The 24,924-nt window shown below is 47.1% G+C and overlaps 2 protein-coding genes across 2 annotated transcripts; one reads left to right on the forward strand and one right to left on the reverse strand.

Annotated features, from left to right (window-relative positions):
* Positions 1-14,396: 14,396 nt before the first annotated feature.
* Positions 14,397-17,153, forward strand: LOC123051700 (cytochrome P450 709B2). Its single transcript, XM_044474666.1, has 5 exons — positions 14,397-14,776; positions 15,048-15,271; positions 15,551-15,801; positions 15,955-16,333; positions 16,493-17,153. The coding sequence occupies exons 1-5, from the start codon at positions 14,509-14,511 to the stop codon at positions 16,922-16,924; spliced, it is 1,554 nt and encodes a 517-aa protein (XP_044330601.1). The 5' UTR covers positions 14,397-14,508; the 3' UTR covers positions 16,925-17,153.
* A 4,570-nt stretch (positions 17,154-21,723) lies between these two features.
* LOC123051701 (elongation factor 1-beta-like) lies at positions 21,724-24,192 on the reverse strand. The gene is made up of 7 exons (XM_044474667.1): positions 23,983-24,192; positions 23,420-23,568; positions 23,075-23,191; positions 22,882-22,951; positions 22,439-22,544; positions 22,207-22,320; positions 21,724-22,108 (listed from the first exon to the last, which is right to left on the reverse strand). The coding sequence occupies exons 1-7, from the start codon at positions 24,190-24,192 to the stop codon at positions 21,945-21,947; spliced, it is 930 nt and encodes a 309-aa protein (XP_044330602.1). The 3' UTR covers positions 21,724-21,944.
* Between the last annotated feature and the right edge of the window lie 732 nt (positions 24,193-24,924).

Genomic DNA, 24,924 nt, shown 5'->3' on the forward strand with positions numbered 1-24,924 from the left:
AGACCATAATGAAAATGTTGAAGTGGCTCTTATATGCTTTATTGTTGATTTAATCGAGAGCCCATATTATTTTGTCTTCTCCTGTGTGTCAGATGCCTGCAGATTCCAGCTTAGTTCAATGCACGTGCACTATTATTATTATTCACATCGTTCGGTCGTGCAAGTGAAAGGCAATTATGACGATACATGATGGACTGATTGAGATGAGAGAAGCTGGTATGAACTCGACCTCTCTTGTTTTTGTAAATATGATTAGTTCATCGTTCCTGATTCAGCCTATTATGAATAGACATGTTTGCAATGACAATTAGAGATTATAGTTGCTTATGCCATGCTTAATTAGCTAGGAGTTTATAATGTTTATCTTGCGTGCCAACATGCTATTAAAATGGTTGTGATGTGGTATGATAGGGTGGTATCCTCCTTTGAATGATTCGAGTGACTTGACTTGGCACATGTTCACGCATGTAGTTGAAACAAAATCAACATAGCCTTCATGATATTTATGTTCATGGTGGATTATATCCTACTCATGCTTGCACTCAATGTTTATTAATTTTAATGCATGTTCATGACTGTTGTCGCTCTCTAGTTGGTCGCTTCCCAGTCTTTTGCTAGCCTTCACTTGTACTAAGCGGGAATACTGCTTGTGCATCCAATCCCTTAAACCCCAAATTTATTCCATATGAGTCCACTATACCTTCCTATATGCGGTATCTACCTGCCGTTCCAAGTAAATTTGTATGTGCCAAACTCTAAACCTTGAAATGAAATTCTGTTTTGTATGCTCGAATAGCTCATGTATCAACTAGGGTTGTTTGTATCTTCCATGCTAGGCGGGTTATGAAGGAAATATGCCCTAGAGGCAATAATAAAGTTATTATTTATTTCCTTATCATGATAAATGTTTATTATTCATGCTAGAATTGTATTAACCGGAAACGTAATACTTGTGTGGATACATAGACAAACAGAGTGTCACTAGTATGCCTCTACTTGACTAGCTCGTTAATCAAAGATGGTTATGTTTCCTAGCCATTGACATGGGTTGTCATTTGATTAACGGGGTCACATCATTAGGAGAATGATGTGATTGACTTGACCCATTCCGTTAGCTTAGCACTCAATCGTTTAGTATGTTGCTATTGCTTTCTTCATGACTTATACATGTTCCTATGACTATGAGATAATGCAACTCCGGTTTACCGGAGGAACACTTTGTGTGCTACCAAACGTCACAACGTAACTGGGTGATTATAAAGGTGCTCTACAGGTGTCTCCAAAGGTACTTGTTGGGTTGGCGTATTTCGAGATTAGGATTTGTCACTCTGATTATCGGAGAGGTATCTGTGGGCCCACTCGGTAATGCACATCACTTAAGCCTTGCAAGCATTGCAACTAATGAGTTAGTTGCGGGATGATGTATTACGGAACGAGTAAAGAGACTTGTCGGTAACGAGATTGAAATAGGTATTGAGATACCAACGATCGAATCTCGGGCAAGTAACATACCGATGACAAAGGGAACAACGTATGTTGTTATGCGGTCTGACCGATAAAGATCTTCGTAGAATATGTGGGAGCCAATATGAGCATCCAGGTTCCGCTATTGGTTATTGACTGGAGACGTGTCTCGGTCATGTCTACATAGTTCTCGAACCCGTAGGGTCCGCACACTTAACGTTTCGACGACAGTTATATTATGAGTTTATATGTTTTGATGTACCGAAGGTTGTTCGGAGTCTCGGATGTGATCACGGACATGATGAAGAGTCTTGAAATGGTCGAGACATGGAGATTGATATATTGGAAGCCTATATTTGGATATCGGAAGTGTTCCGGGTGAAATCGGGATTTTACCGGAGTACCGGAGGGGTTACCAGAACCCCCCGGGGGTTAATGGGCCATAGTGGGCCTTAGTGGAGAAGAGGAGAGGCGGCCAGGGCAGGGCCGCGCGCCCCTCCCCCCCTAGTCCAAATAGGACAAGGAGAGGGGGCGGCGCCCCCCTTTCCTTCTCCTCCTCCACCTCTTCCCCCCCCCTTCTCCTATTCCAACAAGCAAGGGAGGGAGTCCTACTCCCGGTGGGAGTAGGACTCCTCCTGGTGCGCCTCCTCCCTGGCTGGCCGCACCTCCCCCCTTGCTCCTTTATATACGGGGGCAGGGGGCACCCTAAAGACAACAATTGATCGTTTGATCTTTTAGCCGTGTGCGGTTCCCCCCTCCACCGTAGTCCACCTCGATAATACTGTAGCGGTGCTTAGGCGAAGCCCTACGTCGGTAGAACATCATCACCGTCACCACGCCGTCGTGCTGACAAAACTCTCCCTCAACACTCGGCTGGATCGAAGTTCGAGGGACGTCATCGGGCTGAACGTGTGCTGAACTCGGAGGTGCCGTGCGTTCGGTACTTGATCGGTCGGATCGTGAAGACGTACGACTACATCAACTGCATTGTGCTAACGCTTCCACTTTCGGTCTACGAGGGTACGTGGACAATACTCTCCCCTCTCGTTGCTATGCATCACCATGATCTTGCGTGTGCATAGGAATTTTTTTTGAAATTACTACGTTCCCCAACAGTGGCATCTGAGCCTGGTTTTATGCGTAGATGTCATATGCACGAGTAGAACACAAGTGAGTTGTGGGCGATATAAGTCATACTGCTTACCAGCATGTCATACTTTGGTTCGGCGGTATTGTTGGATGAAGCGGCCCGGACCGACATTACGCGTACGCTTACGCGAGACTGGTTCTACCAACGTGCTTTGCACACAGGTGGATGGCGGGTGTCAGTTTCTCCATCTTTAGTTGAACCGAGTGTGGCTACGCCCGGTCCTTGCGAAGGTTAAAACAGCACCAACTTGACAAACTATCGTTGTGGTTTTGATGCGTAGGTAAGAACGGTTCTTGCTAAGCCCGTAGCAGCCACGTAAAATTTGCAACAACAAAGTAGAGGACGTCTAACTTGTTTTTGCAGGGCATGTTGTGATGTGATATGGTCAAGACATGATGCTAAATTTTATTGTATGAGATGATCATGTTTTGTAACCGAGTTATCGGCAACTGGCAGGAGCCATATGGTTGTCGCTTTATTGTATGCAATGCAATCGCCCTGTAATGCTTTACTTTATCACTAAGCGGTAGGGATAGTCCTAGAAGCATAAGATTGGCGAGACGACAACGATGCTACGATGAAGATCAAGGTGTCGCGCCGGTGACGATGGTGATCATGACGGTGCTTCGGAGATGGAGATCACAAGCACAAGATGATGATGGCCATATCATATCACTTATATTGATTGCATGTGATGTTTATCTTTTATGCATCTTATCTTGCTTTGATTGACGGTAGCATTATAAGATGATCCCTCACTAAATTATCAAAGTATAAGTGTTCTCCCTAAGTATGCACCGTTGTGAAAGTTCTTCGTGCTGAGACACCACGTGATGATCGGGTGTGATAGGCTCTACGTTCAAATACAACGGGTGCAAAACAGTTGCACACGCGGAATACTCAGGTTAAGCTTGACGAGCCTAGCATATAACAGATATGGCCTCGGAACACGGAGACCGAAAGGTCGAGCGTGAATCATATAGTAGATATGATCAACATAGTGTTGTTCACCGTTGAAACTACTCCATCTCACGTGATGATCGGACATGGTTTAGTTGATATGGATCACGTGATCACTTAGAGGATTAGAGGGATGTCTATCTAAGTGGGAGTTCTTAAGTAATATGATTAATTGAACTTAAATTTATCATGAACTTAGTACCTGATAGTATCTTGCTTGTCTATGTTGAGTGTAGATAGATGGCCCGTGCTGTTGTTCCGTTGAATTTTAATGCGTTCCTTGAGAAAGCAAAGTTGAAAGATGATGGTAGCAATTACACGGACTGGGTCCGTAACTTGAGGATTATCCTCATTGCTGCACAGAAGAATTACGTCCTGGAAGCACCGCTAGGTGTACCACCTGCGCCAGCAACTGCAGACATTGTGAATGTCTGGCAGTCACGTGTTGATGACTACTCGATAGTTCAATGTGCCATGCTTTACGGCTTAAAGAACCGGGACTTCAACGACATTTTGAACGTCATGGAGCATATGAGATGTTCCAGGAACTGCAGTTAATATTTCAAAAGAATGCCCGGATTGAGAGATATGAAGTCTCCAATAAATTCTACAGCTGCAAGATGGAGGAGAATAGTTCTGTCAGTGAGCATATACTCAAGATGTCTGGGTATTGCAATCACTTGATTCAACTGGGAGTTAATCTTCCGGATGATAGCGTCATTGACAGAATTCTTCAATCACTGCCACCAAGCTACAAGAGCTTCGTGATGAACTATAACATGCAAGGGATGGATAAGACGATTCCCAAGCTCTTCGCAATGCTAAAGGCTGCAAAGGTAGAAATCAAGAAGGAGCATCAAGTGTTGATGGTCAATAAGACCACCAGTTTCAAGAAAAAGGGCAAAGGGAAGAAGAAGGGGAACTTCAAGAAGAACAGCAAGCAAGTTGCTGCTCAAGAGAAGAAACCCATATCTGGACCTAAGCCTGAGACTGATCGAGTGCTTCTACTGCAAGCAGACTGGTCACTGGAAGCGGAACTGCCCCAAGTATTTGGCGGATAAGAAGGATGGCAAGGTGAACAAAGGTATATGTGATATACATGTTATTGATGTGTACCTTACTAGAGCTCGCAGTAGCACCTGGGTATTTGATACTGGTTCTGTTGCTAATATTTGCAACTCGAAACAGGGACTACGGATTAAGCGAACACTGGCCAAGGACGAGGTGACAATGCGCATGGGAAATGGTTCCAAAGTCGATGTGATAGTCGTCGGCACGCTACCTCTACATCTACCTTCGGGATTAGTATTAGACCTAAATAATTGTTATTTGGTGCCAGCGTTGAGCATGAACATTATATCTGGATCTTGTTTCATGCGAGACGGTTATTCATTTAAATCAGAGAATAATGGTTGTTCTATTTATATGAGTAATATCTTTTATGGTCATGCACCCTTGAAGAGTAGTCTATTTTTGATGAATCTCGATAGTAGTGATACACATATTCATAATGTTGAAACCAAAAGATGCAGAGTTGATAATGATAGTGCAACTTATTTGTGGCACTGCCGTTTGGGTCATATAGGTGTAAAGCGCATGAAGAAACTCCATACTGATGGACTTTTGGAATCACTTGATTATGAATCACTTGGTACTTGCGAACCATGCCTCATGGGAAAGATGACTAAAATGTCGTTCTCCGGTACTATGGAGAGAGCAATAGATTTGTTGGAAATCATACATACAAATGTATGTGGTCCGATGAATATTGAGGCTCGTGGCGGATATCATTATTTTCTCACCTTCATAGATGATTTGAGCAGATATGGGTATATCTACTTAATGAAACATAAGTCTGAAACATTTGAAAAGTTCAAAGAATTTTAGAGTGAAGTTGAAAATCATCGTAACAAGAAAATAAAGTTTCTACGATCTGATCGTGGAGGAGAATATTTGAGTTATGAGTTTGGTCTTCATTTGAAACAATGTGGAATAGTTTCGCAACTCACGCCACCCGGAACACCACAGCGTAATGGTGTGTCCGAACATCGTAATCGTACTCTACTAGATATGGTGCGATCTATAATGTCTCTTACTGATTTACCGCTATCGTTTTGCGGTTATGCTTTAGAGACGGCCGCATTCACGTTAAATAGGGCACCATCAAAATCCGTTGAGACGACGCCTTATGAACTGTGGTTTGGCAAGAAACCAAAGTTGTCGTTTCTTAAAGTTTGGGGCTGCGATGCTTATGTGAAAAAGCTTCAACCTGATAAGCTCGAACCCAAATCGGAGAAATGTGTCTTCATAGGATACCCAAAGGAGACTGTTGGGTACACCTTCTATCACAGATCCGAAGGCAAGACTTTTGTTGCTAAATTCGGAATCTTTCTGGAGAAGGAGTTTCTCTCGAAAGAAGTGAGTGGGAGGAAAGTAGAACTTGATGAGGTAACTGTACCTGCTCCCTTATTGGAAAATAGTTCATCGCAGAAACTGGTTTCTGCGACACCTACACCAATTAGTGAGGAAGTTAATGATGATGATCATGAAACTTCAGATCAAGTTATTACTGAACTTCGTAGGTCAACCAGAGTAAGAGCCGCACCAGAGTGGTACGATAATCCTGTTCTGGAAGTTATGTTACTAGACCATGACGAACCTATGAACTATGAAGAAGCGATGGTGAGCCCAGATTCCGCGAAATGGCTTGAGGCCATGAAATTTGAGATGGGATCCATGTATGAGAACAAAGTGTGGACTTTGGTTGACTTGCCCGATGATCGGCAAGCAATTGAGAATAAATGGATCTTCAAGAAGAAGACTGACGCTGACGGTAATGTTACTGTCTATAAACCTCGACTTGTTGCAAAAGGTTTTCGACAAGTTCAAGGGATTGACTACGATGAGACCTTCTCACCCTAGCGATGCTTAAGTCTGTCCGAATCATGTTAGCAATTGCCGCATTTTATGATTATGAAATTTGGCAAATGGATGTCAAAACAGCATTCCTGAATGGATTTCTGGAAGAAGAGTTGTATATGATGCAACCGGAAGGTTTTGTCGATCCAAAGGGAGCTAACAAAGTGTGCAAGCTCCAGCGATCCATTTATGGACTGGTGCAAGCCTCTCGGAGTTGGAATAAACGCTTTGATAGTGTGATCAAAGCATTTGGTTTTGTACAGACTTTTGGAGAAGCCTGTATTTACAAGAAAGTGAGTGGGAGCTCTGTAGCATTTCTAATATTATATGTGGATGACATATTGCTGATTAGAAATGATATAGAATTTCTGAATAGCATAAAGGGATACTTGAATAAGAGTTTTTCAATGAAAGACCTCGGTGAAGCTGTGTATATATTGGGCATCAAGATCTATAGAGATAGATCAAGACGCTTAATTGGACTTTCACAAAGCACATACCTTGACAAAGTTTTGAAGAAGTTCAAAATGGATCAAGCAAAGAAAGGGTTCTTGCCTGTGTTACAAGGTGTGGAGTTGAGTAAGACTCAATGCCCGACCACTACAGAAGATAGAGAGAAAAGGAAAGATGTTCCCTATGCTTCAGCCATAGGCTCTATCATGTATGCAATGCTGTGTACTAGACCTGATGTGTGCCTTGCTATAAGTCTAGCAGGGAGGTACCAAAGTAATCCAAGAGTGGATCACTGGACAGCGGTCAAGAACATCCTGAAATACCTGAAAAGGACTAAGGATATGTTTCTTGTTTATGGAGGTGACAAAGAGCTCATCGTAAATGGTTACGTTGATGCAAGCTTTGACACTGATCCGGACGATTCTAAATCGCAAACCGGATACGTGTTTACATTGAACGGTGGAGCTGTCAGTTGGTGCAGTTCTAAACAAAGCGTCGTGACGGGATCTACGTGTGAAGCGGAATACATAGCTGCTTCGGAAGCAGCAAATGAAGGAGTCTGGATGAAGGAGTTCATATCCGACCTAGGTGTCATACCTAGTGCATCGGGTCCAATGAAAATCTTTTGTGACAATACTGGTGCAATTGCCTTGGCGAAGGAATCCAGATTTCACAAGAGAACCAAGCACACCAAGAGACGCTTCAATTCCATCCGGGATTTAGTCCAGGTGGGAGACATAGAAATTTGCAAGATACATACGGATCTGAATGTTGCCGACCCGTTGACTAAGCCTCTTCCACGAGCAAAACATGATCAGCACCAAGGCTCCATGGGTGTTAGAATCATTACTGTGTAATCTAGATTATTGACTCTAGTGCAAGTGGGAGACTGAAGGAAATATGCCCTAGAGGCAATAATAAATTTATTATTTATTTCCTTATATCATGATAAATGTTTATTATTCATGCTAGAATTGTATTAACCGGAAACGTAATACTTGTGTGAATACATAGACAAACAGAGTGTCACTAGTATGCCTCTACTTGACTAGCTCATTAATCAAAGATGGTTATGTTTCCTAGCCATTGACATGGGTTGTCATTTGATTAACGGGGTCACATCATTAGGAGAATGATGTGATTGACTTGACCCATTCCGTTAGCTTAGCACTCGATCGTTTAGTATGTTGCTATTGCTTTCTTCATGACTTATACATGTTCCTATGACTATGAGATTATGCAACTCCCGTTTACCGGAGGAACACTTTGTGTGCTACCAAACGTCACAACGTAACTGGGTGATTATAAAGGTGCTCTACAGGTGTCTCCAAAGGTACTTGTTGGGTTGGCGTATTTCGAGATTAGGATTTGTCACTCCGATTGTCGGAGAGGTATCTCTGGGCCCACTCGGTAATGCACATCACTTAAGCCTTGCAAGCATTCCAACTAATGAGTTAGTTGCGGGATGATGTATTACGGAACGAGTAAAGAGACTTGCCGGTAACGAGATTGAACTAGGTATTGAGATACCGACGATCGAATCTCGGGCAAGTAACATACCGATGACAAAGGGAACAATGTATGCTGTTATGCGGTCTGACCGATAAAGATCTTCGTAGAATATGTGGGAGCCAATATGAGCATCCAGGTTCCGCTATTGGTTATTGACCGGAGACGTGTCTCGATCATGTCTACATAGTTCTCGAACCCGTAGGGTCCGCACGCTTAACGTTTCGATGACAGTTATATTATGAGTTTATATGTTTTGATGTACCGAAGGTTGTTCGGAGTCCCGGATGTGATCACAGACATGACGAGGAGTCTCAAAATGGTCGAGACAGGAAGATTGATATATTGGAAGCCTATATTTGGATATCGGAAGTGTTCCGGGTGAAATCGGGATTTTACCGGAGTACCGGAGGGGTTACCGGAACCCCCGGGGTTAATGGGCCATAGTGGGCCTTAGTGGAGAAGAGGAGAGGGGGGCGGCGCCCCCCCCCCTTTCCTTCTCCTCCTCCACCTCTTTCCCCCCCTTCTCCTATTCCAACAAGGAAGGGAGGGAGTCCTACTCCCGGTGGGAGTAGGACTCCTCCTGGCGCGCCTCCTCCCTGGCCGGCCGCACCTCCCCCCTTGCTCCTTTATATACGGGGGCAGGGGGCACCCCAAAGACAACAATTGATCGTTTGATCTTTTAGCCGTGTGCGGTGCCCCCCTCCACCATAGTCCACCTCGATAATACTGTAGCGGTGCTTAGGCGAAGCCCTGCGTCGGTAGAACATCATCATTGTCACCACGCCGTCGTGCTGACAAAACTCTCCCTCAACACTCAGCTGGATCGGAGTTCGAGGGACGTCATCGGGCTGAACGTGTGCTGAACTCGGAGGTGCCGTGCGTTCGGTACTTGATCGGTCGGATCATGAAGACGTACGACTACATCAACCGTGTTGTGCTAACGCTTCCGCTTTTGGTCTACGAGGGTACGTGGACAACACTCTCCCCTCTCGTTGCTATGCATCACCATGATCTTGCGTGTGCGTAGGAAATTTTTTGAAATTACTACGTTCCCCAACAGGTTATTCTCAAGAGGAGTGGACTCCGCTCCTCACTCACGAGAAAATGGCTGGTCACCGGGATGCCCAGTCCCATGCTTTATGCAAACCAAATCAAAATAATTGCAAACAAAACTCCCCTAGGACTCTTGTTAGTTGGAGGCACTCGTTGTTTCGAGAAAGCCATGGATTGATGCTTGTTGGTGGAGGGGGAGTATAAACTTTACCATTCTGTTTGGGAACCGCCTATAATGTGTGTAGCATGGAAGATATCGCCATCTCTCGGTTGTTATGTTGACAATGAAAGTATGCCGCTCAAAATAATTTATCTCTGCTTTAAAATCGAGCTCTGGCACCTCTACAAATCCCTGCTTCCTTCTGCGAAGGGCCTATCTATTTACTTTTATGTTGAGTCATCACCGTCTTATTAAAAAGCACCAGCTGGAGAGCACCGCTGTCATTTGCATCCATTACTATTAGTTTATATTGGGTATGACTATGACTGGATCTCTTTTACCATGAATTACAATGTTTAGTCGGTCCTTGATCTTTAAAGGTGCTCTGCATTTATGTTTTGCGGTCTCAGAAAGGGCTAGCGAGATACCATCTTGTTATATCATATCATGATTGTTTTGAGAAAGTGTTGTCATCCGAGATTTATTATTATTGCTCGCTAGTTGATTATGCCATTGACATGAGTAAACATGAGACCTAAATGTTATTGTGAATATGGTTAGTTCATAATCTTTGCTGAAAACTTGAATGTTGGCTTTACATATTTACAACAACAAGAGCAAACAGAGTTTGTAAAAGTTTTTCTTTATCACTTTCAGTTTATCAACTGAATTGCTTGAGGACAAGCAACGGTTTAAGCTTGGGGGAGTTGATACGTCTCCGTCGTATCTACTTTTCCAAACACTTTTGCCCTTGTTTTGGACTCTAACTTGCATGATTTGAATGGAACTAACCCGGACTGGCGTTGTTTTCAGCAGAATTGCCATGGTGTTTTCTTTGTGCAGAAACAAAAGTTCTCGGAATGACCTGAAACTTCACGGAGATTATTTTTGGAAATAATAAAAAATATTGGCAAAAGAATCAAGGCCAGGGGGCCCACACCCTGTCCACGAGGGTGGGAGGCGCGCTGCCCCCCCCCCTAGGGCCCGCCCCTGCCTCGTGGGCCCCCTGGAGCTCCACCGACCTCAACTCCAACTCTATATGTTCGTGTTCGGGGAGAAAAAACCAGAGAGAAGGATTCATCGTGTTTTACGATACGGAGCCGCCGCCAAGCCCTAAACTCTCTCGGGAGGGCTGATCTGGAGTCCGTTCGGGGCTCCGGAGAGGGGAATCCATCGCCATCGTCATCATCAACCATCCTCCATCACCAATTTCATGATGCTCACCGCCATGCGTGAGTAATTCCATTGTAGGCTTGCTGGACGGTGATGGGTTGGATGAGATTTATCATGTAATCGAGTTAGTTTTGTTAGGGTTTGATCCCTCGTATCCACTATGTTCTGAGATTGATGTTGCTATGAATTTGCTATGCTTAATGCTTGTCACTAGGGCCCGAGTGCCATGATTTCAGATCTCAACCTATTATGTTTTCATGAATATATATGAGTTCTTTATCCTATCTTGCAAGTCTATAGTCACCTACTATGTGTTATGATCCGGCAACCCCGAAGTGACAATAATCGGGACCACTCCCGGTGATGACCGTAGTTTGAGGAGTTCATGTATTCACTATGTGTTAATGCTTTGGTCCGGTACTCTATTAAAAGGAGGCCTTAATATCCCTTGGTTTCCGTTAGGACCCCGCTGCCACGGGAGGGTAGGACAAAAGATGTCATGCAAGTTCTTTTCCATAAGCACGTATGACTATATTCGGAATACATGCCTACATTATATTGATGAATTGGAGCTAGTTCTGTGTCACCCTATGTTATGACTATTACATGATGAACCGCATCCGGCATAATTCTCCATCACCGATCCAATGCCTACGAGCTTTTCACATATTGTTCTTCGCTTATTTACTTTTTTGTTGCTACTGTTACAATCACTACAAAACCCAAAAATATTACTTTTGCTACCGTTACCGTTACTTCCATGCTACTTTGCTACTAAATACTTTGCTGCAGATACTAAGTTATCCAGATGTGGTTGAATTGACAACTCAGCTGCTAATACTTGAGAATATTCTTTGGCTCCCCTTGTGTCGAATCAATAAATTTGGGTTGAATACTGTACCCTCGAAAACTGTTGCGATCCCCTAACTTGTGGGTTATCAAGCCTCCACTGTCCCAGCACGCGCATATCAGGCGGCGCCAGGTAGTTGGCCTCGTGGAGGAGGTAGGCCTCCCTCTTGTCCAGGTCACGGCGGCCGAAGCCGTTGGCCGCCGCTTCATCGCCGGGGAGTCGCTCCCACATCGGCGGTTATAGACGCTGTAGACGGGGAGAGGAGAGAGAGAGAGAGAGAGAGAGAGAGAGAGAGAGAGAGAGAGAGAGAGAGAGAGAAAGAGAGAGAGAGAGACGAGATGGGGCGTCGGTGGCGAGAGAGGGACTGCGGGTGAAGGAGAGTGCGTCCACCGGCGATGAAGGGGGCGGTAGACGTGTGTACGCATGGCGGGAGGGGATGGGCGCGCCGCCGCGCGATCACTGCGTCGCCCATGAGGAATCAATGAAGGCTGACCGGCGGCAGCCTTGGCATTGATTCCCCGTAGAAAAATGAGGCGATGAGGAAGACGAGACGCGGCTGGTCGCTGATTCAGTGGGTCCACCGGGCTTTCGCGCCAAAAACGTTTTCCCCGGCGACCCCCAGCGCACCGGGTTTGGCCTGGGTCCGCCGGCGTCAATTTCGTACCTAAGAGCATCTCCAGCCGCGCCCCCAAGGGCCTTTATTCGGCGCCCGCACCCAAAAACCGGCCCAGTCATGCCCTAGGAGCCCATTTTTCGCCGGTTTGGCCCGAAACTGGCGCCGGCGGACGCAGGCCGAACCCGGCGCCCGGGGGCGCCTGGGCAATTGGTATTGGCGCGAACGAATGGCGGGCCCGTCGAGTCAGCGACCCACGCCTCGTCGTCCTCACAACGCCTCGTTTCTCACGGGGAATCAATGCCAAGGTTGCCGCCGGTCAGCCTTCCATTGATTCCTCACGGGCGGCGTGGTGCGGGGACGCGCCCCCCTCCCGCCACGCGTACACACGACGCAGACCCCCAGCCGCTATATAAGCAGCACCTCCCTAGCCAGAGACGCACCACCCGCCCGCAGCCCCCCTCTCTCCCCGTGCACAGCCGCCGCCGACGTTCTCTTTCCGCCGCTGCAGATGATGGGCGAGAGGTTCAACGGCGACGGGGCGGTGGCCAATGGCTTCGTCCGCCACTCGCTGCACGAGTGGGAGGTCCACCTCCTACATGAAGCGAACATCCTGGCGCCTCCCGACATGCGCGTGCCGGGGCGGTGGAGGCTCGGCACCGGGGGCGTCCCCGTGCCCTCGCTGCCCCCCCCCCCCCCGACTACTTCAACGCCGAGGTCGAGAATGCGCGGGCGTCGCTGACGGAGGAGCAGCGGGCCCGCCCGGAGTACGCCGCCGGCAACCACCAGGCGTGGGCGGCCTACTTCGAGCACCGACAGGCGGAGCGGCTGGCCTCTACCAACAACGCATTGGTGGAACAGCGACGGCCGCCGCCTGTGGTGGGGCGCCCCCGGCCGCACGCTCCATGCCGTCCTCGAGCACCTCGAGGGCGGCAACGAGCTGCCGTACACGTACCCTGCCGTCCCGGCCCCCTGCCGGAGCGGCGGACAATGGATGCCGATGAGGACCGTCTCCTCTTCCTCCTCCTCCCACTCCTCCGGCTCGCCGGCGCTGTACAGCGTCAAGGCCGAGCCCGTGGAGACGTCGCTCGGCCGGCGCACCCGCAGCGCCGGTATCGTCATCAACGAGGGCGGGCGCGCCTCCTCCTCGGCTCCTCCCCGCCTCGTCAAGCCAAAGAGGGAGTCGGGGCTCGCGGGCGTCAAGATGGAGCCAGGGCTCGCCGCCGTCAAGACGGAGGCGGGGTTCAACGACGCTGCGGCCATGAAGTGGGCGCAGGAGGACTGGGCGCGGCTGGAGCTGGAGCGCCAGCGCCGCGCCCTAGAGGAGATCGCCGCTCGGCGCCGTGGCCGCGACGATGGAGGCGTCGTCTTCTCTACGACAGCGACGACGACGCGCCGCCACCGGTCCGCCGGGGTGACTCCGGGCAGGGGTCCAGCAGGGACGGCTGCGTGAAGGAGGAGAAGGACGATGGCGACTTCGCCCAGTTCAGCGAGGTCTTCCTATAGTCGCGGCCTTTGTTTTTTAAGTGAATTTTAAGTTTGCTATGAAGAACTGTTTAAGTCACCGAAATTTATGCCCATTTGCCGGATTTATTTTCAAAAAAGAAATTAAAAACGCCTTCTGGGGGCGACCCTGGGGCCGGCGGCTGGGAACCCGATCGGCCCCAAGCCGATCTTAGCGCCGGGTCGCCTCCTGGAGGCGATTTTTCGAGCCTCCTGGGGCCAACGGCTGGAGATGCTCTAACCGGCGAAAATTTGGCTTCCGGAGACATAACTGGGCCGTTTTTTTAACGCCTGCGATAAAAATGGTCTTGGGAACCTGATGGGGGAGCGGGTGTAGATGCTCTTATACGTAAGCACAAGGTGATCTAGCCATCTAGGTGAGGCGTACTGCAATGCAAATCAAGTGACACATGGGTCGGGTCCCACGTGAAAGCCACCGTACTGCATGACTACAGAGGACCCCGATCCGGATACTTATATGTCAAACACTGCAATCTGAGACTTTTCTGAATAATGCACCGCACGCCCCTTTCTAAGAAAAGGAGTGAGCGAGCAGGCGTACTAGATAAATGCCAGCCCCAGCGGCCAGCCGACTGGCGTGAGCAAGCTGAGCACTACTAGTACATCTCCCACAGCCACACTCCTCAATCATTCCGAGAGCTCTCCTGGCGCTCGCCGTCTCCGTCTTCTTCTCCACCATGGCCTCCTTCGCCGCGCTTCCTCTGGCCGCTCTCCTGGTGCTGGCCGTCTCGTGGGCATGGGAGCACCTCGTGTGGAGGCCCTACGCCATAGGCAAGAGGCACAGGGCGCAAGGGATTCATGGCCCCCCTTACAGGTTCCTCAAGGGCTCAAACGAGGAGGTGAGGCGGATGAAGGCGGAGACGGCCGACGTGGTGCTCGACGTTCGCGACCACAACTACCTCCCCAGGGTCGCGCCGCACTTCCTCAAGTGGAGGGCACAGTATGGTACGAGATTCTTCTCTCTTTTTTCGAATATGGTACGTGATTTTGCTCAACGCTCCTCTCTGTGCTGTTTTGGTCAATTTGTTACTATATAATATGCTATATATGGTCACCCAAGGGCAAGGCGACATAGATTTTAGTGACCTGTAAGCTAACTGTTGATCCTGTGCAGTTATGATCTACTGTATTCTAGTAGTAGCAACGTGGATATTATGTGGAGTACTATAGTTGATGATACGGATGATAATATGCATACTTGCACATGTGTACACAGGAGAGCCATTTCTGTTCTGGTTTGGCGCGAATCCCCGGATCTGCGTCTTCGACTACGAGATGGTTCGGCAGATCCTTTCAAGCAAATCCGGACACTTTCCGAAGAACGACGCGCACCCGAACGTGTTGGAATTGCTCGGCAAGGGACTGGTATTGGTGAACGGTGTGGATTGGGTGCGCCATCGCAGGGTCATCGACCCTGCTTTCGCAATGGATAAGATGAAGGTAATTGATATTATGCCTTAATCTCCACATAAAAAATGTACGTAGTCCGCAGCAAGCAAGCGTGATGCAAGCTGAATTCTAGTATGAATATCTGTCCGCCTTGTACTAGTGTCAAGTAGGAAGAACACACTAGACATAGACATAGGAATGATCGTATACAGTGTCAAACCAGTGACCTTTCCAAAAAGGAATCAAATCCAGTGAATAAAAATACAAAATGGGCATGGTTTAATTTTCTATGCAATTACTACTCATATTGCTTTTCACCTTCAATGTTAGGCGATGACGAAAACAATGGTGTCTTGCGCCCAATGCACGTTCGGTGTGTTCGAAGAGCAGGCAGCCAAGAACACAAATGGAGAAATCCTAGTGGAATTCGACAAAGCAGTCCAAGGGTTGACAGCAGATATCATATCCCACACAGCCTTTGGAAGTAGCTACAAATTAGGAATGGAAGCCTTCCATGCCCAGAAAGAGCTCCAGGCAATCGCCATATCCAGTTTACTTAATGTGCAGATACCAGGATTCAGGTAACACCACCCCACATATATATATATATATATATATATATATATATATATATATATATATATATATATATATGCTTTCATTTGAATGAGAAGCTCATTCCCATATTTGACTCGCTTAATTAAGCGTAACTGCATATGTTCTTTTGAGACCAGCTACCTGCCCACAAGAAGGAATAGGCTCAAGTGGATGCTTGAAAAGAAGCTTAGAAGCACGCTCATGTGTATCATAAACTCGCGGCTAGCGTCGCGAGGGAGCGGATACGGAAATGATCTACTCGGTTTGATGCTTGAGGCCTGCACCACAACAGAGCAAGGGGGCAAGCAAGAGCAGCTAAGCTTGAGCATGGATGAGATCCTACACGAGTGCAAAACGTTCTTCTTCGCGGGTTACGAAACGACGTCGATTCTGCTCACCTGGACAGTGTTCTTGCTCAGTGTGTACCCGGAGTGGCAGGAGAGGCTACGGGAGGAGGTCCTGAGGGAAGTTGGAACGGGTAACCCCAGCGGCGACAACCTCGGCAAACTGAAAGAGGCAAGATCAAAAAACCAACCCTTATCTTGATTTAATGATCACGTCTTGAGAAATTGCTTTGTGCATTAAAATATATATACAGTAGGATCATTCGACGCTCATGCATGCAATGAAATTTCAAGATATGTACAGCTAACTAGAACATGACATGTGTTGCAGATGACGATGGTCCTCCATGAAGCCCTGAGGCTCTACGGCCCTGCTCTTTTCATGCAGAGGAAGACCATAACTGACATGGTGGTCGGAGCCATAACAATCCCCAAGGACCATGCAGTTGTCATAGGCGCCCCATTCATGCACCGGGACAAGAAGGTCTGGGGTGAGGACGCGGATCAGTTCAACCCGACGAGATTCGCGAACGGGGTCGCGAGGGCGGCCAAGGTTCCACACGCCCTGCTGGCGTTCTCGATCGGGCCGAGGGCGTGCATCGGCCAGAACTTTGCGATGCTCGAAGCCAAGTCGGTAATGGCCACGGTTCTGCAGAAGTTCTCCTTCACTCTCTCCCCGACCTACGTCCACGCGCCTGCGGATTTCCTCACTCTGCAGCCTAAGTTTGGCCTCCCCGTCGTTATGAAGCTGCTGGATGTATGAAACGGAACCGGTTGGTTCTGAATGTTGCAGTACAGAACTTGTGAATTTTCTGCCTGAGCTGGCTGTGGTGCATATAGTGCACGCAGTGTAAATATTCTTTTCCAAATTAAGGTTGGAAAAGTAGTACGTACAATTACATACAGGAAAATATATTGCATGTGGCCTGACCACCCGTCTGTCTGCATGGATAGTCTAATTTTCGCTAATATATAGTCCTGCCTTGCCTTTCTCTCTAAGCTGAATCTCCTCAGACGCCTCTTGCACCACTTGCACCGTTGTGGATGGTTTTTTGCCAAAGACTCTTGAATTCCCTCCCAGCCATAGCTTTCTCATAGCTGCTGCAAAACCTGCTCTGGAACTTGAAGATGGACGTCTGGAGAAGGAAGTTGAGGCAGAACCTGACAGTCAGGAGTTAAAACTTTTCGCAGTAGAGAAACATGAAAAACAGGGTGCAGAACTTGAAAGCCAATTTATGGTTGGCCCATTCATAAGCCATTTTCCCCACGCGAGCCAAGATTCCAAAAGGGTCGTAGAACTTGAAAGCCAATTTATGGTTGGCCCTAGGTGCAACAGAAGACTGCAGGTACGGCTGAAGTTTGAGAAACACCTGGTCCCCAACAGCAAAAGCACGTTCAGTGCGATGTTTATCTGCTTAAGCTTTCATGCGTTGTTGAGCACGCAGCAGATGCTGCCTAACAGACTCCAACACCATCTGACAGTTGTCGAGCCACGGTTGCAAATCTTCATGGCGAGTAGCGCCATCAGGTGATTGACACGTTCTGTCTCGCCATCAGACTGCGGATGGCGAGCTGAACTCCTACGAAGCAGAGTGCCAGTTTTTTGAAACAATTCCTTCCAAAAACCACTAGTAAAAATGTGATCCCGATCAGACACAATAGAGAGTGGCATACAATGGAGCTTATAAACAGAATCCAAGAAAGCCTCTGCCACCTTTTTGAGCCGTGAAAGGGTGATGTAAGGGAACAAAATGGTCGTATTGGGACAATTTGTCGATGACCAGAAACAAACAGTTATACCTGCCAGATGTGGGCAACCCTTTTACAAAATCTATCGTGACCATTTCCCAAGGAGTTTTAGTTATTGCTAACGGCTGCAACAAGCCGGGGTAAGGAATCCTCTCTGGTTTGGCCTGTTGGCAGACAAGACAGTGTGTTGCACAAACTGTTAGATAAAACCTTTCATGCCAGCCCAACGAAAGAGCTGATAAACACGGCGATAGGTGACAGGGAAATCAGAGTGCCTTCCCAAGGGGCTGTCATAGAAGGCACTGACTATTTTCTTGTGCAAAGCTGGATCAGCTCCAATCCAGATGCAACTGTCAACTCGGAGTAAACCAACTTTGAGAGAAAATTTAGCGTCAGCCTGAGGAGTAGTGGCGAGTCGTTGCAACAATTCAGAAGCAAAGGAATCATTGTATAGCTGGCCACAATATCATCGAGCCACACCGGTTGGGTAGAAGAAATAGCATGCAGCTCAGGTAATGTTTCACTCACTGAATGAGGCATGCGCGACAAAGCCTTGGCACCTCGATTCTCGGATCCTTTCTTATAGCTGATGGTATATTGTAAACCCAAAAGCTTGATTAAAGCCTTCTGCTGCCAACTAATGTGCAAACACTGATTAGTCAAACTAGCCAAACTGTGCTGAATGATGAAGTCTGATAACTGAAGATATTGACGCCAATGCTCCACTACCAGCAAGATTGCCAAGTACTCCTTTTCATAAACAGATAGTGTTTGATTTCTTGGACCTAAAGCTTAACTCACATATGCCAAAGCGTGACCTCCTTGCATCAGAACATCACCAATGCCCACATCACAAGCGTCGGTCTCCACTATGAATTTCTTAGAGACGTATGCATCGTCCAGATGCAGAGGCCGGGGGGGTCGTCCTCCTTTTCTAAATAAATAAAAAATGAATTTCTTAGAGAAATCAGGAAGAGCCAAACCAGGGGATGTAAGCATGGCGTGTTTGAGAGCAACAAAAGCTTGTTTTCCCACTTCTGTCCAATGAAACAGCACGCCCTTTTTAAGAAGGTTTGTAATAGGCCTACAAATGATCCCGTAATGTTGGATGCACTTTCTATATAGCTAGCTAGGCCCAAAAACCTTCTCACTTCCTTAGCGGAAACAAGAACTAGCCACTGTTGAATAGTGAAAATCTTGGATGGGTCTGTTGCCACACCTTGACCACTGATAATATGCCCCAAATAGCCCATTTTAGTTTGAACAAAGGCACACTTGGACAGTTTGACTTGCCACTGATGTGTTAACAGAAGTTGAAAAGTTGAGCAAGATGTTGCAGATGGAGCTCATAGGTAGGAATATAGATCAATATATCATCAAAGAAAACAATAGCACATTGTCTGAGGACTAGGGACAACATGTCATTCGTAGCATATTGAGAAGTCCCTGGAGCACCAAACAAGCCAAAAGGCATGACCAAAAATTCAAAATGACAGGTGTGAGTTTGGAAAGTTGTTTTGTATTCTTCTCCAGGTGCCAACCTGATATGGTGATAACCAGCTCGTAAATTCAATTTGGAAAACTAGAAGGATCCAGCTAATCCATCAAGTAGCTCATCAATAATTGCAAAAGGAAATTTGCACTTAGCGGTAATTGCATTCAGATGTCTATAATCAATAATAGGTCTCCAGGTTTTATCCTTTTTCTGAACTAAAATCATAGAAGAAGAGAATGAACTATTACTGTGTCTAATCACTCCATTGTGAAGAAGTTCCTGAACTTGTCTTTCCAGTTCATCCTAAAGTGCAGAGGCAATTCTATAAGGCCTGAGAGAAACAGGAGTAGCACCAGGAATAAGTGGGATAGTGTGGTCATACTTCCTTCTATTTTGGGACTAACCTTAAAATGCATGATGGCATAATTTTCTTTTTGTATGGTTATGATTTCAGGAACCTTCTAGAATCCAAGAATTGCGTGAAAAATCAAGATATCATATGATGACAAAGGCATGTAGAAGGGGGGTTGTGGGCAACGCAGGGGGCTCATGCCCCCCCCCCCCCCCCCCCCCACACACACACACTCACACACACACGCGCGCGCACGTGTGCGTGCATCTAGGGCCTGATGTGCTCTAAGGGATTCAACAAAGAGAAAATGGGGTTTGTGATGTGTGACCTACAAACAAGTTGACTAACCTGATGTTCCTCGTCACAAGCACAAAAGTGTCAAATGAAGTAGCATGTGTTGTGGACAAGAGGACGATTGTATGGTTGAACCCATGCGAAGGAGTAAAGGCAGGGTTTGTTTTGGAGATCATTCGTCTTTGTGAAGCATTGAAGAATGATTGTGTTTAGTCAGTACCTTGAACCATTGGCCCTGATCATGGATCAGCTGACCAGAAAATTAAACTTGGCTGAAGGCAAGGCGATTGTGCTGATGAATGGAAATGTGCGTGTTAAACAGCGAAACAACTAGTAGCCTTGATGGAAGCCATCAACGACATGAACATCGACGCCAAGGTGATGCTTGCATCAACCAAGGCATGTTGTGAAGGCATAACACTTGTTGGTCACTGCGCGGCACTCGGCGAGCAATCTTCAAATTATTCAAAAACACTCTGTTGGTGCATCGCGAGTAGTTCTCATTGTCTTATGGAATTCTTTTGTTGGAAGGCACCGATTGGCCGAGCATGTAGAAGCATGTGCCCATCCAGTGGGGGGCCATGGCCCCCACAAATAAATTGCAAAATGTTACCCCCCCTCCGTTCCTAAATATTTGTTTTAGAGATTTCAAATGGACTACCACATACGGATGTATATAAACATATTTTAGAGTGTAGATTCACTCATTTTGCTCCGTATATAATCACTTGTTGAAACCTCTAGAAAGACAAATATTTAGGAACGGAGGAAGTATTTACTAGTGCATGCATATGCATATATCCATTATATTAATTTTGGTGCAACCTAAATACTCCAAAACTTCAACCCTTCATAATGTTGCCTTCACATAGGTCGAAATCTTGGTCTGCCAATGCAGTTAGGAGAGGTGATTTTTTTAAGCATGAAAACATATAACAATATTGTACATCCTCTGATCCAAAATAAGTGTCGTTGTTTTGATCAGATGGAGTATAATATCAAGAACTTGCTACATTCCTAAATTTCATATTGTAAAATAAATAAATTATCAGATAGGTAATTTTGGACTCTCCTCCTTTTGGTTACCATAGATCATGTTCTCTTTTGCCACTGCATATTCAAAATAGACTAATACATGTTCACAAACATGAAAACATTTACCCTAGTTTTGATATATATACCACTAAAAATATGTTATGTTTCATCCTAAATCTATTCCTCTTTTGGATGAAGAGGGGGGAGGGGGCAGGGGAGGGGCTGGTCTAAAGATACAAAGGGGTTTCATCAAATGTGGAGCAAAATGAGGGTCTTTCCCAAAATTGTCATGGCTGGTCTTTTATTGGAGTGGGATTTGCTAGTACCAATCTATTTCTCATGGTTTGGTTATAATTTATCGTCATAAATTTACAAAATCGTGATTTATATCTGGCAAACTAACCAAAAGTGCAGCGCCTGCCCTCATGCTTCTCAAAAAAACACTAGATCCTTTGGGGATTCTAAAGTGTCGAGGGCTTAAGGCTGTGCAATCCTCTAAGTCACTGAAATGATTAAGCAACCGTACAGCGCTAGGCACGAGAGCTTCTTATTGCTTGGTGACAAGATTAGTTTCAAGTACGAGCTGAGATATGGAAAAACAGAAGTAAACAAGAACATCTGGATCATCCGATCACGGTTATCAAAGACTGATTTTACTCCACATGATAGATGTTTCGCCATTACAAACCGCTCAGCAGTTCAACTATTTAAAGGTAGCAGACATTCAAGACCAGGGCATCACTCAAAAACAAAACCAGTAGCATTTCTGTAAGAGGGGTAACTAAATGGGACGACATAATGTTTTCCAGATCGACCAATCCCAGTACCAAGAATCCAGCAGGTGGGAGAACAAAGATTCTAGATCTTGTTGAAGGCAACGATGTCACACGACTGGACATATTCGTTGATGGGCGCCTCGCAAAGCACTTCCTCAATAAGAGTGTCGACGGACACAAGGTCATCGATGATCGTCAGCATGATCTGGAGCTTCTTGATGCCATAACCCACAGGCATAAGCTTAGCTGCAAGAGTGAAAGCAATGTGTTAACTTTGTCAAACTGTTGCATCAGTGAGCTATGAGAAGAGATATATACTATATGAAAAGAAATGAGTTCCTTACATGCACCCCAGGTGAGACCCTCCATTTGAACACTGCGGACAGCCTCCTCCAACTTCTTCATGTCAGTCTCATCGTCCCATGGCTTGATGTCCATGAGGACGGAGGATTTGCCACCTAAATAAAGCTTGGTGTTAGCACAAACTGGACAATGACAATATAAGCCAGACTACATGAATGCTGCAGGATAGTAAGTCAGCAGACAATTTAAGCACACAACACTAGTAGAGCTTACTTTCTTTCTTCTTTGCAGGCTTGGCAGCCTCACGCTCAGCTGCAGCTTTCTTGTCCTCCTCGGTCTCATCGCCAAACAGATCCATGTCATCATCGTCATCTTCATCCTGCAAGAAGGTCAAACGCATAATGCAGAGCAATAATTATATTCGAATTCAAATGAGGCCTATGAAGATTGACATAAATGTAACTGAGATAGTACTTCAGCAAACATTCATTAATGTGAAGCATTCAGAGCTTGGCATACACACAGTTATAATTACTAAAAGAACGATTATCATTCCCTCAAAACTACAATTTGGAGTTCTAGCACATGCTGCAGTCACTATAGAACTTATTATAGTAACAATAAAGCCTTCAAAGGGCAAATAAAAGCAACGGCTCGATTGCTCAAACTCTCAAAGTAGTAATTGACACAACAAATATGGACAAGCAGGAGCAAACCTTGGAAGCGGCAGGAGCAGCTGCAGCAGGAGCCGATGATGCACTCACCCCAGAGGACTGGCCAGGGAACCTGCATAGTCAGCAAAGGCATTAAGAAACCATGCATATAATTACACCATTCGATAGGCCAGATTAATCTGCCATGCTAAGTGACAGCATACTAAGATAGAACAGCACATACTACACTTCGTACCTTGAAGCAACAGCCGCGGCGACGGTGTCGTACCAGCGGGCAGCGTTCGGGAACTCGGCGCTGGGCTTCACGGGCACCGCCGCGAACACCTTGACGTCGTCCTTGGTGATCCCATCGCTGCAGAAGCATCACAAACGCTACTAATAAGCAAACACAGCCCGCATCCAGCCAGATAAATGACCAGATTTGCAAAATTCGAAACTAAGGAGAAGAGATCTCATGTTGTAGGCAACCAAATATCGCAGAGCAGATCAGTTCAAACCTAGCTAATCCAACTGCAGACCACTACGAACTGGCAGATCTGATCGAGGACAGCGAGTGAGTAGGGTAGGCGACTGTGCTCACCCGGAGATGTAGGTCTTGCCGGCGAGGTGCGCCTCGAGGGCCTTGAGCCCGTCGGCGGTGTGGAGGTCGGAGAACGTGACGGCCATCGGATCCGGCGAGCTCGGGGGCTTGTCGAATTCGCTGGGCGGCGGCGGCGGCGGCGCAGGAGGCTAAAGTCCCAAAACCCTAGAGACCGAGAGGGGAATGCTGGGTAGCCAGGGCCGCCTATTTATATCTGGCGGCCGCGCCGGTGGGTCCCACGTCGCGCGCGCCCGTGCGATCTGGCATCTACGGTGGGGATATTCCCTGGGAAAGCTACACGGGCATCCTGGCCGCTCGATCGGATCTCCCGCCGTTGGACGGTTCAGATTCGATCGTGCCACTGGATAGAGCCCTCTGCTCCTTGCTCAGCTCCCTCGTCGCCTTCTCCGGCGAGCTCCCTCCCCCATGGTGTCGCTCGCCGCCCCGGCCTTCCACTCGCTGGCCTCGCAAGTCTCCAGGGCCTGCACCACGAGGGCGTCTTCGAAATGCGAGAGCGCGCCCGGCCGCCGTGGAGCGAAGGCGCGGCCTCGGGCGGCGGGGACTGCGCAGGCGGCGGCGGTGGAGGCGGAGGAGACGCCGAGGTTCAGGTGGGATGAGCTCGGGTCCGACCTTTCCGAGCCCCAGGAGCAGGCGATGCGCGGCCTGTCCCCGAAGCTGCCCAACCGATGCAGGGCGCTGATGCCGCGCGTCCTGTCGCTGTCCCCCGGCGATGAGAATCTCGGCGTGGTCCTTGCGTTCTGGGTGAAGGCCATGAAGCCCAAGAGGGCGGATTGGCTGCTGGTCCTCAAGGAGCTCAAGGCTATGGAGAGCCCGCTTCTCGCTGAGGTCAGTGGGCATTATTTTTCCCCCAAATCTCGTTGATGAATCTTTGGAGCAAATGGAAATTACATGGTGCGTTTGCTGGATTGTGGTTAGGGGTGGTTGCTGAAGTACTAGAATCACCTAGGGAGTGATCATTTTTCATGATTATGAAGCAATTGAATTAGCTACGTACTTGAGAACCTGAAATGTCCTCTGCTTGTTGCTGCACTAGGTTGAAATCGTTGTTATTTTTCGGCACCACCATTGCCTGAGTGAGATTTTATTTGCTTGGAGAATGAGCATGCTCTTAGTTTACTCGCATCTTCTTTAGGGAATTTTGAGTTTAGAATTTTATGAACTTCTGATCTGAGCTCCTTACTGAACATTGAATTAGAAATGGCTGAACTTCTGAATTGCATCAATGGTGACTGTTTGCATTAATTTTATCGGCAATGTGACCTTACGAATGGACTGTGTGTTGGCTAGGTACTAGAATATGCACTGCTGGAGGATTCTTTCGAAGCGAATGTGCGCGACTACACCAAGTTGATGCAAATCTACGGCAAGCAAAATCTGTTGCGGGAAGCCGAGGAAGCATTCCAGGCCATGAAAGCCAGAGGCCTCCCATGTGATCAGGTCATGCTGACTGCACTGGTGGACATGTACAGCAAGGCCGGGGATCT

The sequence above is a fragment of the Triticum aestivum genome, chromosome 2D (genome assembly GCF_018294505.1).
Source record: "Triticum aestivum cultivar Chinese Spring chromosome 2D, IWGSC CS RefSeq v2.1, whole genome shotgun sequence".
Taxonomy (NCBI): Eukaryota; Viridiplantae; Streptophyta; class Magnoliopsida; order Poales; family Poaceae; genus Triticum; species Triticum aestivum.

Coding starts and splice junctions, on each gene's coding strand:
- LOC123051701 (XM_044474667.1), bottom strand. CDS start 24,192: ATGGCCTTCACCCAGAACGCAAGGACCACGCCGAGATTCTCATCGCCG. Junction 22,952..23,074: donor GCCGCGGCTGTTGCTTCAAG/GTACGAAGTGTA, acceptor CTGACTATGCAG/GTTCCCTGGCCAGTCCTCTG. Junction 22,545..22,881: donor CTGCTCCTGCCGCTTCCAAG/GTTTGCTCCTGC, acceptor ACCTTCTTGCAG/GATGAAGATGACGATGATGA.
- LOC123051700 (XM_044474666.1), top strand. CDS start 14,509: ATGGCCTCCTTCGCCGCGCTTCCTCTGGCCGCTCTCCTGGTGCTGGCC. Junction 14,777..15,047: donor CAAGTGGAGGGCACAGTATG/GTACGAGATTCT, acceptor ATGTGTACACAG/GAGAGCCATTTCTGTTCTGG. Junction 15,802..15,954: donor GTGCAGATACCAGGATTCAG/GTAACACCACCC, acceptor TTTTGAGACCAG/CTACCTGCCCACAAGAAGGA.